This window comes from Dermacentor silvarum, chromosome 7 (genome assembly GCF_013339745.2).
Source record: "Dermacentor silvarum isolate Dsil-2018 chromosome 7, BIME_Dsil_1.4, whole genome shotgun sequence".
NCBI classification, from domain to species: Eukaryota; Metazoa; Arthropoda; class Arachnida; order Ixodida; family Ixodidae; genus Dermacentor; species Dermacentor silvarum.
Window position 1 is genome coordinate 29,601,499 of NC_051160.1, and position 20,548 is coordinate 29,622,046.

General features: G+C 45.2%; 2 protein-coding genes across 2 annotated transcripts; one reads left to right on the forward strand and one right to left on the reverse strand.

Moving 5' to 3' along the window:
* Nucleotides 1–934: 934 nt before the first annotated feature.
* LOC119457841 (zinc transporter ZIP9) lies at nt 935–11,486 on the reverse strand. The gene is made up of 7 exons (XM_037719597.2): nt 11,144–11,486; nt 10,840–10,945; nt 9,278–9,523; nt 7,417–7,494; nt 6,433–6,518; nt 4,169–4,303; nt 935–2,366 (listed from the first exon to the last, which is right to left on the reverse strand). Exons 1-7 carry the CDS (start codon nt 11,237–11,239, stop codon nt 2,115–2,117), a joined length of 999 nt encoding a protein of 332 aa, XP_037575525.1. The 5' UTR covers nt 11,240–11,486; the 3' UTR covers nt 935–2,114.
* A 342-nt stretch (nt 11,487–11,828) lies between these two features.
* Nucleotides 11,829–18,182, forward strand: LOC119457842 (enhancer of rudimentary homolog). The gene is made up of 3 exons (XM_037719598.2): nt 11,829–11,981; nt 13,784–13,989; nt 17,694–18,182. Exons 1-3 carry the CDS (start codon nt 11,979–11,981, stop codon nt 17,794–17,796), a joined length of 312 nt encoding a protein of 103 aa, XP_037575526.1. The 5' UTR covers nt 11,829–11,978; the 3' UTR covers nt 17,797–18,182.
* The last annotated feature ends 2,366 nt before the right edge of the window (nt 18,183–20,548 follow it).

Genomic DNA, 20,548 nt, shown 5'->3' on the forward strand with positions numbered 1-20,548 from the left:
TCAAAGTGCATGAGGGCAATAAGTTTCTTTGCACGTGCATAACAATAGGTCGTGTTCAAAACGCGTTTGACATGTTTATGCCTATTGCAATCACTTCTGGTGCATGCAGCCAGGGAAAGCATGACCTCAGAGATCTGTTACCCAGAGAGAGCCATTGCTAGGGCGTGGACTCGAACACTGCCCATTGCGAATAGTTGCATCTATAATGCAATATACTGTTGAAAATTATCAATTTGCAAAGTCATAAGGAAGGACAAATCCATGCACTAGCCATCACTACCGTGCTGGCAGGACCACCACACTTGCAACTCCCACAGACACTAGCGCCAAAGTTCTCCCTAGTGAGCCTTCTGGGAAACTCTGTGGTTCACGAAACTTGCGCTCCCCTTTGATGCTCAGAATTCCACTGTTCTAACAGAAATAAGATGTCATTGGAAGCAGTACAGGTACACTGATTCTCAGTGGGCCTCTTCGATTATCCTTCCCCGAGAGTCCCGGACTGCCCGAAGTAGTGCTTTCAGCCAATGAGCGTTGCGTGTGCAGCTTCTCGGACAGTCCGGGACTGTCGGAGACTGATAATCGAAGAGGCCCAATGTTTACCTCGAGACACAATCTCCAATGGCAGGCAGTGGGTAATGTAAAAAGGACAAAGTACAGGGCACAAGAGCGGCATATATCTGACTCCACGTAGTGTTCGCAAAATGAGATGGATTGTAACAGTGTCCCAGATACACCGATACGTATCGGTACCTTTGCATTGAATTGAAAACCACCGTGGCAATGGCACAAATGGCATAGCACATGAATATTACCCTTCACAGCTTCCTTCCAAGACCACACGCATCGCTGCGCTGCAAACCCCGGCACAAGGTGACAATATTTCGATTCCCCTTTGCTGCCTCCTGCTAGTTGTGAACACAAAAAACGCACAACGCTGAAACGAAAATTGTTTTAATGAAACTGGCTACGTTGTACTAACCATAACGGAAAAAGACAACTACAGACAGGAACACCGTTTGTCAAAAACAGTTTCTTTCACATGTGTAATCAAGTTTGTAACCTTGTACATTGAAATTCGGTTAGTCTATGAAGAGATTTGGGCATAGTGGCAGTACAGGTGACCTGTGCAAGTAAGGCAGTAATACAGTAAGAGGAATACTTGACGATTTGTACATTTATTTCTTGTTTTAAACAAAGGAAGTTTCATAGCTATATCACTTCCTTACTTTTTAAAATATCTGTCTGTAAACATGAGGGCACATCCCAGTAAACAATGTTGTGGGAAGAAAAAAGTCATCCCAAACCAAACAGCTTAAGCAGTATAAAATAAAATGTAGCTACCATGGGGTGATTCACGCATACACCGTGTCAGTCAAAAAACACGGGACGGAGTGGCGCCAAATGACGGATACTTTGCTAAGACAAGCAACCATCCCTCTTTTTTTTTTTTAATGCTGCAAAAAATTATCAACAAATAAGCATCTTTTACTGTCACACCGGCTCGCCATTTTATGCACGTTCCAATGCGAGTCAGTACAAAAAAGGAAGAAAAAATACAGGCATCATCACGAGAACATACACAATCAAGAAATAACGTGGAAAGTACGATGATTGGCCTAATGGTCACGCATCGCTTGAACGGAATGTACAGCCACGACTGGGCGTCCAAGTATTCCGGAAAAGGACAAGAACTGGGAAACACGTTCTTGCACAAATGCACAATTGTCTAATTACAAGCGCCATATTGCGAAGATCGAACAACGATGTTGCCGCAGAAACCCGTCGTCCCTCGCTGAATTGACATTGACGTGGAAAGCCGTGCACTTCCTTTCACATGTGCGACGTCCTGCCAGTGTTCCACACTCGAGAAAGTGCGCACAACTCGGAACGATTAGCGAGCAACGAGACGTCCTTGGTGTCCCTAAAAAATAATTAAAAAATATCCCAGCCAGTCTTCAGGCAACAACTGTGGATCAAAAAACAGCGGAGATTGGCTGCTTGGTCAGGAGCAGTTTTTTTTTCCCCTCTCTCTGCCACTTTCACAGACCAACAGTTGAAGTCACTTTGTTGAGCATGAGACGCACTTTGACGACGAGACGACTAGCTTGCGACGACTAGTGACCATGGTGTCCGACCGTGAGGATCATGGGCAAAAGCGTGCCGACGACGATGGCCAGCACGTCGGTCCTGGTGAAGCCCTCGTTCGGCGGAGTGTTCATGCGTCCCCTGTTGTCCGCCTGGTGCGTGCTGTGACGCACCACCAGTTCGGGAAGCACGTGCACTGTGGCAACGTAGAGGAACGTGCCGGCGCTGAAGAGCAGCGCCACTCCCGTTGCGTTCTGCGACGCGATTGACTGAGGGGCACCCTGGAACGCGACAGTGCAATCATGTTATCTCTGCCAGCAATGAGAGTCAATTATTTTCCAGTGATGGCTGTACGAGAGATACCGTACCTTGTCAGATTTAGGGCAATTTAGTGGGCGGGGCGTAATGCAGCTTGTGGCCTGACCAATTTTGAATATATGCAGAGCACACTGCCACCTGACCTAACGTAACCTAAATGCAAGCCCTGCGGGTTGGTGTGACAAGTTTTATTAACCACCAGCTGATGACACCGAGGCAGATCATGGTATAAATATTGTCTAATGTCATAAAATAAGACTAGTGGCAGTTACGCTTTTAATATAATGACTGTTAAAGCCAAGCATCTGTTTGCAAAAGACAAATGACTACATTTTGGTGAGGCTGTGTAGAAATATTATTTCTAGGCAAAAAAAAAAAAAAGAACAAAGACTGTGGTAGCAAAAAATCTAGAGGAAGAGAAAGAAACCCTGACAAAATGCACCACTTCAACAGCACCTCTTGAAGCGCAAACCGAAACGTAAAAAGACAAGAAAAGGAGAATTACAAGCAGCAGTCCACAATATCACAAGCTACAAGAAGAAACTGCTTCACAGTTTGTGCAAAAGTTCTCAGATTATTTTTCTGTTGCTGCACGCATCCTGGTGTATTATCTTGTAATAACCGCAGGTGTTACCAGTGAGGTTACTTCATGTGCGTTGAAGACATTACTGGTGGCATTAAGTTCTGAAGGCAAGTTTTTTATGGAGAGTTGTGAGCCACTTCTTTGTACCCCTATCAATGATGGTACGTTTGAAAGTATGCCTTTGAACATTAGCTCACAATCCTTGCTAGCTGATTGGATGCTATTCATAAGCGTGATCCAGACAGTGACTACATAGTGTTCAAACATTTCACAGGCCCGCAAAATGAGCGGCAGCAATGCCCTTCACCAACTCCAATTGATGTGCTAGCTGAGCAGGAAGTGACCGAAAGACCCTGCTCACTTGACACTGCAATCAAACATTTATGCAATCGGTTAACCCCCTCACAGTCAAACCCACTTACAATGTACTGGTTCAATATATCAAATAATTCTATACATCCGGACACGTAAGTAACAAACTTTATGAAGATTAATTATGAGTTCATTACACACAATAGAAAAAACACGTGTAACTAAACGCAGCAACCAGACAGGATCTATAGCTCTCTATCGGGTTGCGTGTTGCGTTGCAGTCTACCTGGTTATGTGCGAACATAACATGCTCAGCCACATGATCTAAACAAAAAGAAAAAAAGAATGTTTGGAAAGCATACATGGGAAGAAAAAAGAAGCCGCTGCGGGTAGTTGTATGGCGCAAGTTGTAGGTACATGAAGTTCATACATGTCCAATTCATTTTAAGCAAGTTAAGTTGCATGGATGTTGCTATATAAGTTTTCAGTGTTAAATATGGAGCACAATTCACTGTAGCTGTGTTCATTATATGCTATATTCAGGTGTGACTTTATAACTATCACACAACAGAGTTGTCATATAACTATCCCTATTCGCAGAACAATCATGCTCAATATACTTTGGTTCAACTTTTAACAAAACTGCCGATGGGTGCAGCGGCTTGCACACGTTAATGAAAACAAATGGGCATAGTGTGGAAGATGAGCACACGAGATGAGGAAACACAGGCAAGGTGCTGTTTTGTGCTTCCTTTCCTTGTGTCCTTGTCATTCACGTCGTGCCCATTAGGTGCCGACATGACAAGGAAGGTGGCTACTGCACTTGGCTACATAAGGATCATGCACAGAAGAAACAAAATGGACTCTCACTCTGTTTATGGCGAGGAAGGTTATGATGGCTAGTAACGGCGCTGCCAGTGAGAAAATGAGCAAGTGCTTGCGGATCGTGGGACGCTCCACGGCCTCGTGCATGAGGAAGGACACCAGGGCGAATGCTGCCGGTGCCTGCGGACAGAACAAGATGGTGGACACAGATCGATGTTTTAAGACCGGCACATGGTGCTTCTCAAGTGGACTAAAACCCCTCCACCACACTGTCTCACAGATAAAGTCAAAGGCCAAATGCAATGAAATTTCTCTCTGGTTAAAGATAAGCATATTAAAACCTGTCTACTAGAACAAAGATGAAGGGGGACATGCACTTACTTTGTTATATCCATTTCTTTGCTATAATGGTTGAGCGTACTCACCGCCAACATCTCAGGAGTTCTAGATTAGGGGGCCACAAGCTGCTTGCATACTCAAGGACATAATGGCTCAGGTTTTGCCAGGACCCAAGCGGCTTGCGTACGCATTTGAGCGCAAGCCTTGCGTGTCCCCCAATCTAAAGCTGTCTGTTGGTCACCAGGACGTGGGAGGGGGTGGAGGGTTGCAGTTATTAACGACAGAATGAGCTGACACAAAACCTTGCCGTACACCGCCACAAGAACTGCGAAAGATTGTTATTTGCCACATCTTCATCAGTGAGATGACTTCTTTGTCTAGTGCAGCTGTCAATGTTAATCCATTTTCGTTGTCGTGTAGTCACTAGCAGCTGGTGTAACAGCAAGCCACATACAATGCATACGCGTAAGGTCAACAGGAAGGAGATTACCAGAGATATTTGTGAGAGGCCTTTGGAAGATAACTTAAGATATGGTGATAACGACAATGATCCATGGGGCTCTCTTAAAGGGGCCATGACACCAAATTTTCCGGCACGAATTATGCATTGTATGTTAAACCATACATGTGCCACAGCTAGGTGGCAAAATTTTAGCACGTTTGTTATGGCAGAATTTTAGTATTTTAATTTTTTTTATTGCAGTTGAATCATACAGCAGTTTGGCAACACTGACGGGTTATGAAATTAAGTGCATTCTGGGTGGTCAATCTGCACGGTATCCATCATCATCATCAGCCTATATTTTATGTCCACTGCAGGACGAAGGCCTCTCCCTGCGACCTCCAATTACCCCTGTCTTGCGCTGGCGTATTCCAACTTGTGCCTGCAAATTTCCTAACTTCATCATCCCATCTGGTTTTCTGCCGACCTCGACTGTGCTTCCCTTCTCTTGGTATCCATTCTGTAACCCTAATGGTCCACCGGTTAACCATCCTAGCATTACATGGCCTGCCCAGCTCCATTTCTTGCATTTAATGTCAACTAGAATATCGGCTATCCCCGTTTGTTCTGATCCACACCGCTCTCTTCCTGTCTCTTAACATTAGTCCTAAGATTTTTCGATCCATCGCTCTTTGTGCGGTCCTTAACTTGTTCTCGAGCTTCTTTGTTAACCTCCAAGTTTCTGCCCCATTTGTTAGCACCGGTAGAATGCAATGAATGTACACGTTTCTTTTCAACGAGAGTGGTAAGCTCCCAGTCAGGATTTGGCAATGCCGGTATATGTGCACGGTATATGTGCACGGCCTGCACGGTATTTGTGCGGTTTAATTTTTGCTTGAGTGTATTGATCAGCAGTCAGCCGAGGGGCAGACTTTCCTTCGTTTGTGTTGTTTTTATTGCATGAATAAAAGACCACTAGTGTTGAGGATTTGGCGTGTTGGTATTGCATTCTCAAACTGGCAATTCTCAAACTGGGTGAGCCTGAAAATGAATAAAGAATTGTGGGTACAATGCAACGGCGACACCCCTGTTGTGCCGTTTGGTTCCAGACCGTGCAAAGCAAGGAGAATTTCGGAATGTTCCGGAGCAGACGAGGTGACGGTGGCCCCACGCTTTTTGATGTTACACAGGCCATGCCAAGATGGCAGTCCCTATCAATGTAAGGGGCTTATAGTCAGCAATCTCGAAACTGAAATTTCGGGTTAAAATGCGCACTCTTTTAGTTATTATAATCAAATAGGACCTTTTACAATGGTAAACGGAAAATAGTCGGACACCAATCTCATGGCCCCTTTAAGTATTCAACCATTAAGTCAACTATAGGCAGCTCTTCTCCACAAGATACACCACACTGACACCATGTGAAACAGATGTGAATTGATGTTCAGTGTGAACTTCAGAGCTCCAGCCTTAGGACACCCGTAAGAATGAGCAACATGTGCTACAAAGATCGCACAAATATCCTCACCTTATGAAGCATTATGGCCAGGAAGACGACTGCCTCAGTGTCGAGGTTAGATGTTGTCGCTGCAGCTCCGAGTGCCACGCCGTCAGCTAGGAACAAAATTGTGGGAAGTGAGCATTTGCCTGTTGCATGTAATGTGCAGTGACTAGAGAAGCTTTTGCAGCGTTAAGATGTTGAAAAAACTAAATTTCATCATTTTGTCGAATAGACGGCACTCAGAAGACAGCACCTAACGTGCCTTCTACATCCATGTCATTGTGTCTTTCTTGGAACGAATTAAAAGATGACCTGCGAATAAGCCCATATGGTATTGGGAGAGCATGTGCCCCCTCCCCTGGAAAAGTGACAGATAATCGCGGTGCATGATAAAAGGCTGTGGGCACTTGTTCAGCCACATAGCTGAAATTCAGACTGAGTAATTGCCGAGGTGGGTGCATCAGGGCTTAAAGTCAGGGGGGGAGTCAGCGAGGCTACCTATCAAAATTTAAAGGGGTCCAGCCTCCCCCCCCCCCTCCTCCTCACCTGCTGATCAATCAGACATACATGCATACACACGCACACAAGCATGCATACACATGTGCGTGCAAACGTCCATACGCAAACGCATACATGTATGTGTGAGAGCTCCCCCTCGAGCAAAGGGAGACTGTACGCACTGGGGTGCGTGCCCCAGCATCTCGGAATTTGGATTACACAGAAGTAGCTATGACGGTCTTACATTAACAGTATAAGATAGCAGCGTCCGAGAGTTCTAGCCAAACTATTGCGACAATGCTCAAGTAGTACAATCGAACCTTGCTACAACGAAGTTCCATCTGGCACGAAAATACTTTCGTTTCATACTGTATTAGTGGCATTTTCTACATGTTGATGTCGGAAAGGAATCTGTAACTTGCTTCGTTATATTCTATAATTCATTATATCAAGGTGTGACTAAACTCGAATGGAGAAATAGTATTGAAATCACGTGCGGCGACATCTACTAACCAGCAGCGTGGACCACCAAACCCAGGGTGGCTGTGAAGCTGCGTCCCTGGGTGTGCACCGAGTTTGTGCTTTCAGGGTCTGCAGAGGAGAAAGAAGAGAGCTGATTTATTTCGCAACAAGAAGTTACAAAAAAGAAGAAAAAGAGGGATGTCAGGAACGTGCAGGATTGTCGCCTAGCACTACTCAGTTTTCAAGCACAGGTAAGTAAGTGGGCTTCCAAATTTTCGTTTACCAGGAGGCACCGAGACACATCTGTCAGTAAAACAAAATTGCCAACTCGGCGAAAAAAAAAAAAAAGTTGCCATTTTGTCCTTGGAAATGTTTAATCCTAATTAAAGTGACACAATACTACTGCCATTGTGGGCGCTGTACAGTTCAACAAAGAAAAGCAGAACAGCAACATGGGGCTCATGATTTTCAATTCTCAGAGGTAGTTATGAAATTTCTGTACTGCTTAAGATTAATGCAAGCTACGCACCATGTAAATATGGTCTGCAGCTTACTTAAAAAAAATTAATGACTGTGATTGTCAAAGGCCTATTTCTATCAAGGCCATGTAACGCAAAAATTAACGAAAATTGAGGAAACAAAAAAAATGGTCGCTCTGTGATCGACACCTCTCAAAATGTCTAAACCGGACAAAACTTTATATTCTGCGGATGACTCAAGAAAACACCCATATTTTACATAATTTTGTAAAGCATAAGAGAGAACAACTCTTAATTAGTAATAACAACTCAAGTGCCATTTCATATCGCGACATATATAATTGCGAAAGGTGGTGTAGGCCTCAAACAGCCCGCGAGCTGAAATCACACTGCTTTTTTCACAAAGTGGCAAGAGTAGGAAATTAGGCAACACTTAAAAGCTGGTCCAATGTTGGCCCAACATTGGTCCACTATAGACCAGTGCGAACATTCACCATTCATTGATTTTGCTTATTGTGGTGTCATTTCTGTAACGAGGGTGTAGAGAGCAAAGTGAATGAGACGACAGAGAAGCCATCTCATTTACTGCTTTGCGCTATCATCATCATCAGCTTATTTTTATGTCCACTGCAGGACGAAGGCCTTTCCCTGCGATCTCCAATTATCCCTGTCTTGTGCTAGCTGATTCCATTTTCCAGCTGCAAATTTCCAAATTTCATCACCCCACCTAGTTTTGTGCCGTCCTTGACTGCACTTCCCTTCTCTTGGCACCCATTCTGTAACTCCAATGGTCCACTGGTTACCCATCCTACGCATTACATGGCCTGCCCAGCTCCATTTATTTCTTTTAATGTCAACTAGAATATCCACTATGCCTGTTTGCTCTCTGATCTACACCGCTCTCTTCCTGTCTCTTAACGTTATGCCTAACATTTTTTCGTTCCATCGCTCTTTGCATGGTCTTTAACTTGTTCTCGAGCTTCTTTGTTAACCCCATATGCCCCATATGTTAGCACTGGTAGAATGCAATGATTGTACACTTTTCTTTTCAACGACAGTGGTAAGCTCCCAGTCAGGATTTGGTAATGCCTGCCGTATGCACTCCAACCCATTTTTATTCTGTAAATTTTTTTTCTCATGATCAGGGTCCCCTGTGAGTAACTGACCTAGCCAAACGTACTCCTGTACTAGAGGCTGACTGGAATGTTGGGCTCCAAATTAATTTTTATCATCCAGGATTCCTGAATGCAAACCTAAAGCTCAGTTACACGAGCATTTTAAATTTCGCCCCAATCCAGATGCTGCTGCTGTGGTCACATGTCGAACTCGCGACACCGCGCTCACCAGCAGAGCACCATAGCTACAGAGCCCCTGCAAGGGGTTCACGATAGCATGCCCAGGACATGAAAATCAACTTGTCGAAGACAACCCACCGCTAACAGCCATTGCCAGAGCCTTGTGATGCCTGTGCTGGGAGATGAGCTGGTCGACGAGCAGCATGAAGAGGAAGCCCAGCACCAAAGTGATGCCCACTAGGTTCCGCGGGTCCATCGCTTCAAGCTTGCCATGGAGATCATCGTGCAAGTGGACGTGGCTCACTCCGCTGGCGGCAGTCAGGGTGGCATCGCCGGGCTTTTGGCCGCCGTGCGACCCGGGCTGTACGTCATGCACCAGTTCCCCTACACGGAGGACATTTTTGCAGATGATTAGGCACTGTTTGCTTCCAGTCACATGACTTTCAAAAGGCTGTCTTCAACTGGTCCTTTCAGGGCAGTGCAGCTACACAGCAGCGTAACAGCAGAAAAACTTTATTACGAGACTCAGCCAGCTTTAATGTCTATAATGAAACCAGGTTACCACTGTTGGAGCTAGCTTGAATGCTGCATTACACTTAAAGCTGAAAGTGCGGTAAAGGGTAATAATGCACCACGTTTTCCAGTGATCTTGCCTTCTGTCTTACTTTTTCCATAAACTTTTTTACCACTGAAGAACAGTGCATTGCTGTCTTGCACAATAGTATATTGATACCGGAGCACTTGGAAATGACTACTCAAAGGCGTAAGTTGCACGTGGATAGAGGTCAGCATTGGGCATTCACAATGGTGCGCCCAATTCGATACAGGTATGCATGTTATCGTTAGAAATGTTCTGTCATTTCTGTGGCCATCTCTATCTGACAGCGTTAAAATATTTCAGTTGCCCACAAAAACTACTGTAGTTCCTCCTGTGGCCAGCACTGGTTCCTTATAGTATCTGGGAAAGTCATCAAGGCATTAGCTAGTACAATTACGTAAAAAACAGCTAAACTTTCTGAAGATGGCAAGATTTTGCAAAAAGAGATATCATTTGGTCATTCACTTTCGACGAACTCAAATCACCATGAATATTTTAAGAAATGGGGAGGGGATGGATGACTATTGAAACCACTACTGAAGCAGTAGGACATGAAAAGTGTTTTTTGGCAACAAATGAATGGAATCAATGAATTGATTTGACCATTGTAGCCATACGCAACAACCATAATAGTCGTGAACAATTGTAACACTGCAGTTCAGAAACAGCATGGAAAATTAACGGGAATGAAAAAAGAAAAGAAAAGCACGAGGTAATGGGCATGTGTGTTCTGAGCCTCTTTAGCAACACAAATTTATTAGACGCATCTAGCCTAGAGAAGTAATGGATGAAACTAATGCAAGAACGTCCATTAAGAACAACCTATTACTACTTTTTTTAAAATTATTATTCCAACCTTTGTGCAGGCTACTTGGAAGCTCTGACACTTTAGCAGCTAACGCGTGGTTTTATACAAGACAGCCAGGCGCCAAAAGTGAAGCCAACCGTCCTTCTGGCGGTGGCATTACACAATCTTGTTCTCATGGTTTCATTCGCAAGATAGCGGCCTGTAGCAGACGACGACGGCATACGATTTACATCCGAAAGCGTTCTGCTGACGCGAGCCGTCGCGACAAGCCACGCAGTCCAAGGTCGTACTCACTGATCTGCGTTAGGTATAACGTGCTGATGCCTTCGGGGATGATGACACTAAGCGCCGTGCCCACTAGTAGCCCGGCGCCGAAAACAGAGACCAAGTGTAGTCGAGCCTGCGTGGAGGAAACAACACACCGATTAGAGATCCGCATGTGTTCGCCAGCTCTCCAGCAGCCGGATTCGCTACCATAGCGTCGGTCCAGCTCGAACCTCATTCTGCCCTCATGAAGCAGCACACGACGAGTTCAAATGCTAAAAGCGTCACTGCCAGCTTGCAAACGCGGTGCGATCAAACAGAAAAGAACACGTACCTCTGTTAGAGGAACCGACAACGGAACCATACCACTCATGTAGCTGCCAACGAACATCGCGCCAGCCAGCGCTAGTAACATAACAAAGTCCGCCATCGCAGTCGTCGACTGTGGAGCCTTCGATCAACAGACGCTCCCAGCGGAAGCTATCATTTTGGGATCGCGCACGCAAATAATTACGGGTCTGCGGGAACCGCGATTGAAACGTCTGCCCGGTGTATCGGCAACATACGTTGCGTCTAGGCGGCCATCATGCACATGGTGGTCTGTGCCAACGGCGTCGCGCATAGCTGGCATATTTTGCGGTGCCTCGACACGTAGCGAAACCCGACAGTGTTTTTATTTGTGCTTAAGCAAGGTTGTTCATCAGCGCTGACAGGTATCTTGCAAACGACGAGATCGCGCCCGAGCCTCTTTGTTTTCAAACAGCTGCGATATGATGGACAGCTCGATTGTAAAAAAGATCTCCTATGTGGCAGTACTGTTTTTGATAAACGATACTGTTTTTAATAAAGCGCAGTGTAGCGCAGAGAGCTTTGCAAACGTAAACGAGCTTAATTTCTCCAATAAATAGCGGCGCAACTCTTCGGTTGCCTGTTTCGTCGCGTCGTCTGCTATGCTAAAGTGTTGCCCGCGAAAACAGACGAAATACGTATCTAATGTCAGCAACCCAGGAAGCATAGCCGCGTGCTGCGTGCGCTGCGTTCGAGAGTAATCGTTTTCTTGCTTGGAGATTGGAGTGTTGTCTGCGACTCGTGTTTTTTTATTAATCGGTTTTGTTTCGGTCAAACCTCATAATCGCCAGGCTCGTCGTGTTGCCAACGGCCTGGCAATCATGGTAAGTGTAAAGGAATGGTCCCGTTGCTCAGTAATACTGTCGTAAGATCTACCCGACTCATCTGAGTGAAACTGCGTTGCTGCTTGGAGACGAGTTTCAATTGAGGTACTAAGCCTAAGACGCTCGACGCTTTCGTTATTAACCTTTAATATTGCCGAGTGTATGATTAGTGGTAGCTTCATCCCTGACACGTGCCTCGTTCAAACGTCCTGTCTTCTATCCTTTAAAAGCAAACCCTGTGGGTGTGGGAGTGCATAATGTCCTGGGGGAGAGAGTACGGGATAAACCGGCGTCTGCGATACGAAGTTTTACCGTGAGGTTTTGTAGCAGCAAGCGAATGTTTAATTGTACAGTTCACTTTGCATTGGCGACAGTTTTGAGTAACCTTACCGTCACTCAAAAAGCTACCGGGCTGCTGTTCGCGCTGGTTAAACGTGAACGATAAGTTCTTGAGGAAGCGAAAGCACTCGCACCGGCGTTGCGACCCTTCCAAAATTTTAAGGTCGGGTTGTAGTTTGTGCTAATTGCCATTAGTGCGATCTGTGCTCCGGTGTTCTTTGTTCTACTTTGAGTGGCCCGGCAACGAAAAACAACCGCGTTCGTTTTGAATTGTCCCCATTTGTGAGGAAGTAGTTTGTGCGTCTGTGCCGGTGAGCAAGCGTCTTGAGAACAGACGTATCTGCAGTCCCTCGCGTTGAGACTGTGTATAAACGGTTTGACCGCCCAAACCGGTTGAAGGAACAATGGTTAAAGGTTATTTCGACGATAACTAATGTGGTTGCTATGAATACGCGCAAGCCTCGCTAGGGAGATTTATAATTTAGCCTACCAAAAGCCCAAACTGTGCCTTGGTTCATCTGTACGTCCAACTGATAGCGACCTCCTCTTTTTCTCAAAAAAGCTTTCCTCTTTGAATGTAACTTATTGCATGTAGTTAACAGTGCTGTTAACATCAGCCACACTTTGGTAGAAGCAGTAACCCTAAATAGCTCAGTTGCAGGTATAGTAATCCTGATGCTCTCATTTGACTCGGCAATAATTGAATGATGAAATTGTCATTTTGGCTCACTTCGCGTAGTGAGTGATTAAGTTTATTTTTACTATTTGTCTGAGCACTGTTGTGTGCATCTTACACGTGCCTCAGCGTGGTCTCAAAAGTTCTGATTTGGGGATATGGCGAAATGGGTGGCAGTGCTCCTACGACGAAGTGGGTGGCAGTGACTGATCATATCAAGAGACTTTTAAGTCATCCTTGCACCTGGATATCGTCATTCTGTCGTCCGGAAAGTCTGCAACCGGAGAAGGCATCAGTGCAGCGTCAGACAACCAAATGGGGCGACTCAGCATCTGCGCAGTGCCGTTGCCAAATGCAGAGTCTGTGTTTTGGCCAGTGACGAAACGGCATTTGGGCAAGTGGGGTGTTTGCGAAATTGCCCGTTGACCCGAGATTTCAGCGCACCTTAAAGCACCGATTGTCAAAATTAGAGCTTTCGAGCTCAGCGCCCCTCGTAGGACATGGAAAATCTGTGCTGAAGTACGGGGTCTGTATTTTTCTAGTGATCCATTTTCTTTTCTGTTCTTTTTGCCTTTCTAGTCATTGGCTTGGACACAGTTTGGACGCTGTCATGCTTTGCAAACCAAGTGGCTGTTCCTAGAGATTGACAGTGGCATACAAGCCAGTAACAAAGCGCAAAAAGAGTTGAAAATAGAATGGTTCATTGGGAAATGTGGCCTCTGAAATGGTGCTGTAGCCTACTGTGTCGGGGGCCTGAATTGCTTGCCGTGTGTCCCGTTGTGTCCAGTCCCACACAATCCTGCTAGTCCAGCCCGGGAAGCCGGAGACCCGCACGTACTCGGACTATGAGTCGGTGAACGAGTGCATGGAGGGCGTGTGTCACATCTACGAGGAACACCTGAAGCGGCAGAACCCCAACACACCCTCCATCACCTATGACATCAGCCAGCTGTTTGACTTTGTGGACCAACTGGTGGACCTGAGTTGCCTCGTGTGAGTATGCCTGTTCCACCCATGAAAGAAAAAAAAAAAAAAGATATATCAATCTGGTACGTGTTTTTCACCTTGGCTCTGAGTGAGATGCTGCAGCAATTTCCCATCGTGCAGCCTCAAGTCACATATTTTTAAGGGTTTTACTAAGAATTTTCAAAGATTTCTCACTTACTACCGCTTTGGTCTTTCTCAAGTTTTGCAGCAAGATAAAATTTTAGCTCCATATTGTTGAGTGAAATGTGTGGCATTTTCGTTTCACTGGTTCTTTTGATAACAAGAAATTAAATACCACTGTCATGTGCACTCGTCACCATCGAAGAAGTAAGCTGCTCTAGAAGCATCAGCTCATTTTGCCACCTGTTAGCAGCTATAAGTCAGGACAAATCAAATAGTCACTGCTGCTAAGTGTTGCATTAAATGTGTTAAAATTGTTACGCATTAATCTTGTTGCGAAATTTGAGTGACCACAAAGCAAGCGCAAGATTTTTTGAGTTTGTCGGAATAAGAATGAGAGTCATTGTACATGCCCAATGATGGCATTTTCATGTACTCCAGTTTAGGTACGGCAGCATGGGTAATTTTATTTAACCCTCAGATTTGTATAAGCTTAGCGTAGGTGCCTTAGTTGAGCAACCAAGTTCGGGACAGGTGTTTTTGTGCCTAAGGAGGATGCTGTAGTGATGACTACTTTAGAGATTAAAGGCGACAGACATATGTGGCTTGGCTACATAATGAGAAGAGGAGACCTGTACTTGGGGCACAAATGCAGGTGGTGGTGGTAACAGGGAGCCAGGCTGACCTAAACCTGGTGACAAGAAAAGTTAGGGCAGATGGCAGCAGCAACACATTGTGTGGTATTTACCAACATCTAGCAACTAGATGCAGCCATATAGTTGTGTACTTATTCCTTATTTTTTATTAAATGGTGTTAACACGAGCACTAAAATGATCATTAAATTAAAACATTTGCTTTGTGTGTTAAAATGCATTCACACTGGCGATTAACAGAGGTTGCCTGACTGACTACAACTAGATAATAAGGAGCAGCCTGGGACTATCGACGTTTGCACCAGCAAGCAACGCAACCACCTGCGAGTTGTCACATGAAGTGTCGCATTCAAAGCGAAAGCTCTTTTAATGCAGGGTACCGTTAGCGCTTCTGTGCCTGCTTTTTCACATTGAACAAGTGTGTGCGTTTGTGAGTAAATATTACGAAAGGCAAGTCCATCCCGCTGCTTGCATCTCGTTTCCCGCAAGTAGGCATTTATTTGTACTGTTCAGACCAAGGTGCAGGCAAATTTGCTTCTGGCTGTCCAGTGTTCCACTTGCTTCATTTTACTTCCATTATTTCACTAGCCGCCGTCACATATTTTGATTAATCTTGTTGCGACGGTCTTGAGGTTCGCCTTGGTGGTGCCAGATCAGGCACTGCAGTCTCTGGTGAAAAAAAAGAAAATGCAACACCTGAGGTACTCTGCTGCTCCTTTTGCAGGAAGCTGCACATAAAAGCAAGCTTATTTGACATTCAGGAGTCTGACTTTCGTGCCACAGAGAGAGTATTTCTTGCTCTTTCCATTGACCCTTTTCACGGCAATCCTCTGGGCGCTGCCATGTTTGATCACGTGGTGACGCTTCCATTGCTTGCCTCAACTGCCTCCGTTGCCTCCTTGTTTACAATGGAAGTGTATGACGCTGGCGCGGCTTAGCAAACCTCTGTTTTTGGAGATATCATAGACGGTGACTAGGTGGACGACATGAAGCTTTGGTCACAGCTTCAGAGAACACGCAAAAGCGATTACGGAGCTGATTAAGCTATGTCCAAATGGCGCAAGCAGCGTATATGGTGCTTGTTCTAAAAGCGGGGCTAAATATGTATTCCAAGCTATCCAAGCTTTCCGATTATGATTTCAGTCAGGATTAGTGTGTTTTGCTCTTCATTCTTTATTTGGCAAATATTTTGAAGCAGCGGTTTGTCACATTTCTGACTCTGTAAAGTTCCTCGGTGTGGTCACTATCTGATTATTTTCTGCCTAATCACTCGCGGGTGTGCTCAGTTCCCATAGGTTTGTTCTTTCTGCATACAAGGCTTGAAACGTAGCTGTTTTGTACGTTGGGTACCTTGTCGCAAATATATATTACAGCTAGTAACTCGCTTACTCTTGTGGACTGTCACGGAACATTCAGCTTCGACCATTCGTGCGCCATAGGTGTAGTCCGTCATTTATTGTGCGTATACAGTGCAGATGTATTCAAGTGTGCGCCCATTCACTTATTCTTGATACATCAGCGATAGAGTGGGTGTAAGTTTTCCTGCCATTTGGGAAAGATGTGTATAGATAACGTGCGCAAAACTTACTATGACAGGAAGCGGTGGTACTCACTCTTGCCGACGTTCTGCCGACGTTCTGGGGATGAAGCCCTTTCTTTGAAGGTTAGCGATACAAGGCTGGTGGATAAGCAAATTTATGTATTCTCGAGGAAAGCCGTACATCACGAAGTGCCAGTAACACGTTCGGACTGTTGCAGCAGCGGTCCGCGAACTTGGCCACACAGATTCATTCTATTCCTTAACATGCCCGTCACTATTTTTGCAGCCAACTACTGCACACGTCTTCAATCCACATGATTCAATCTAGCATGATTGGAGCACAGTGTGTTAGCGAAAACTCGAGTTGCATTTCCGATAGCTGATCGCAGAGGAGCAAGATAGAAGCGGTAACGGTTTCGTATTTGTGCGCGGTCGCTGAGGAGAGGTATGGCGTGCCGCCGTGAGCGCCATCTCGTTTCTCTAAAACAAGCTGCTCCACGAAAAGTGTCAATAAAGAATGTCAGCTAGTCAAAGTACGTACAAGAAATCGTTCCTCAATCGAGACACGCTGAGGAATTGAAGTTCAGCTTGCCACGCAAGGATACCAAGTGTATAATGTTTACCAACGCCGGACACTGAGGACGAAGTTGTTGGTGAGTGCAGTTCCGCAAATGGAAGTACATCCAAGGTTATGTTGGTCCATGGTGGTGCCATTCTCCGAAGCTGAATGGGAACCCTTCCTAGGGTTGGTCCTGTGGAGTGCAGCAAAGAGTCAGTGGTCGGTTTGTGCACAGTGCTGCCCCCAAACCAATGAGAAGGAAGCAAGTTATCCACTCCATGAGGTGGTGCTAGCATTGGTGCAAACGCGCCATCTCTTCTAGTAACTGTGATGCTGGGCCTCTTCGATTTGCCATCCCGAAGTGTCCGGAACCGCCCAATGAACGTTGCCTACGCAACGTTCATTAGCGGAACGACAAGTTGGTACAACTGCACTCCTTGCACAGCCCCCACAGTGCACCGGCTGCATTTGCAACCAGAACTAAGTGCGTCGCATAACGTGAAGCAAGAAATGTGCACAAATATGTGATTTAACACATTAGGTCCATCCGCTGCTAAAACAAGTCACTCAGAATGAGATGTCGCAGATACAAAGCCAGTTTGCGATGAAACCCTTGAAGTGCTACAGCCACACTATCAGTAGCTTCAGCAGCGTTGCCAGCTGAGTACGGAATGGGGTGTAGTGTAGCAGAGTACACCGTAATGCTTGGTGTACTCGGTATTTGTGAATTTCGCGAACTTTTTGCTCATTTAAGTCGCCATTGACTGCGCGAAATTGCTATTTATTAGAAGCAGTTGTAACTCTTGCGTTGCTTGCTTTCCCCTTTCATCTCGGCAGATACCAGAAGTCAACAAACACATACGCACCATACAACAAAGCATGGATCAAAGAGAAGATCTACATTCTCTTGCGGCGACAAGCATCGAAGAGCCAGTCCTGAGCGGTGGGCGTTTCCTCGGCCATCTTATCCAACCGCAGCGAAGCCAGCTGCCGGTGCTGCTCCTAAAAAAAGTGGCCGTTACTGTTGCCCAGAATACTTTTTTTTTTTAAGTCTCGTCGGCCCACCCCCACTTTTTGTATAATTTCCAAAGCTGTGTTGTGAGTGAGCATCTCTCCATCGACTGTTTTGCCATTTACCAGCTGTTTGCATTCTCATCTTGGAAGATTGTCGCATTTCGTCATTTATGGCGCTGCCGCCATTGCCCCGTTTTCAAACCATCATCTCGTCAAGGAGAGCGGCATTTTCCTGTGTGTCACCCTGAACGTGCACGTGTTGTGCAAGTTTTGAGATGTACAATAAATGTAAAAAGGTGTTGTGTGATAATACGTGTAAGCTGACTTTTGCTGGTGGCTATTGTGTTAGATAACGGGCTCGACTCCCGCATGCTGTGTTCTGATTGAGGCAGAATGCAGATGTATGCTAATCTGACAACTCCATCAGACAGCGAACATCTATAAGGGACTAAAAACATTAAGCACACAACCACACGAGGATGCTGAAAGGAGGAGTCTGGTTGTGCACTTAAAGTTTAGTCATATCTGACCAGCACGCCTAAACAGCCACATAAGTGATCTATAAAGGAGTTCTTATGCCTTCGAAAGGGGCTAGAGGTCTGTTTGCTGGCTCACGACCTCGCTTGCAAGCTGTATTGCAGCACCACATTGTCAGGTTTTATCGTTGCAACCGTATAAACTTCTAGCTGACTTCCATTGTGAAGCCAGTATAGCATCAAACGACAATTATGGATTACTCGTACCAAAAATGCTTTTTCAAAGTTTTAAAGCTCTATTTTTAGCCAGTAATCCGTAATTTTTGTTTTTCCGTAATCTAATTGTTCATTCGAAAACGAAAATTACGGATTAATCGTGCAAAAAGTTTGGCAGCATGTTACACTGTAACACGTGAAGGGGAAAGCCTGCTGCAGGCTTGGTAATGTTCCGTCTCGCATCGTGTTGCTGCTTTCAGTTCGGCTTCGGCTCTTTTTTGACGCTTAGCTGTGGCTTCGCGCGCTCGTGTTGACCTTTTTCGCGGCGGTTCCGTAGACGCTGCCATGTTTGATCACATGGTGACCCGACCATTGCTTGCCTCAACTGCCTCCGTGTTTAGAATGGATGTTTATGACGCCCGATGCAGTTTAGCAAACCTGTTTCGGGAGATATCGTATACGGTGACTAGGTGGATGACTGCAAGCTTTGGCCGCAGCTTCAGAGAACATGCAAAAGCGTTTTCTGAGTTGGTTAAGCTATGTTGAAATGCTACGAGCAGCGCATATGGTGCTGGTTGTCAAAGTAGCACTAAATATGTATTCCAAGCTATCCAAACTTTGCACTCATGAATTGAATCAGGATTAGTGTGCTTTGCTCTTCATTTTTTATTTGGCAAATATTTTGAAGCAGCGGCTTGTCACATTTCTGACTTGGTAAAGTTCCTCGGTGCGGTCACTATCTGATTATTCCCTGCCTAAATGCTCATGGGTGTGCTCAGTTCCAATAGCTTGTTCTTGCTGCACATAAGGCTTGAAACGTAGCTGATTTGTACATTGTAATACTTTGTAGTAAAGATCTATTACCGCTAGTAACTTGCTTACTCTTGTGGACCATCACGAAACATTCAGCTTCGACCATTCGTGTGCTATCGGTGTAGTGCGTCATTTATTGTGCTTATATAGTGCGCATATATTCAAGTGTGCGCCCTTTCACGTATTCTTGACACGGCGATAGAGTGGGCGTAAGTTTACGGGGTTGCCAGTTGGGGTCGATGTGTTTAGATACTGTGCGCAAAATTTAATATGGTGGAAAGTGGCGCTACTCCCTTTGTCATTGCTTAACGAGCGGTACTCACTCTTGCCAACGTTCCGGGTCCTGTTTTTGAAGGTTAGCAATACAATGCTGGCGGATGAGCTAATTTCTGTGCACTGTCGCCTTGTTCTGCAGCTCGAAGCTACAGTGGTAGCTTATCCTAGCACAAAGGGTGGACAGTGTCTTCCACTTGAGTTTATCATACATGAAAAACTACACACAGGGACAAAACTTGCTATATCGCAGGATGCGCGAAAAAGAATATTGTCCGAAGCATACGGCCTGGCACATCCTTAGGTTTCACTGTGCAAACACTAGACTGATCGATCTGTGGCTTGAACTTTTGAATGCTCAGGCCAAGAAGAATAAAATGTAAAGGGGGCACTGGAAAGGAATGTTAGGTTTTTTTTTTTTTAGTAGGTTATGGTTCTTTAAAGCAAGAATGGCTTTGAGAGGGGCATGGTAAGTCAGGAAACAAAAATGGTAGTTTGGTGACAACGCCATATTGGAGAGTTTTAGCGTGTTGGTATACGCAAGCAGATTGGGCGGGTTGCTGGATGAGCGCAGGTGTAATGATGATGTTGGGCATTGCATTTGAACCAGGGTAATTACAAATAGTCGCCTAGGCTGCACGAGTTAACCGGGTATGCTATACGTGCTTTTCACTTTCAAATGGTTATATAGGGTGCTTTTTCAGCTGCATCAAATTTTTATAAGTTGCCTGTGGCAGATAGCAGAATTCTAACCCTTAATCTAAATTACTTGATGAGGTGACCAATCTACGAAAAATCTAAATGCTTGATTGAGTAATCAACATAATTACGCTAATTACCATTTTTATTACGTAATTTACGGCAATTCTTTTCAATAATTTTTCGAAAAATAAACGACGA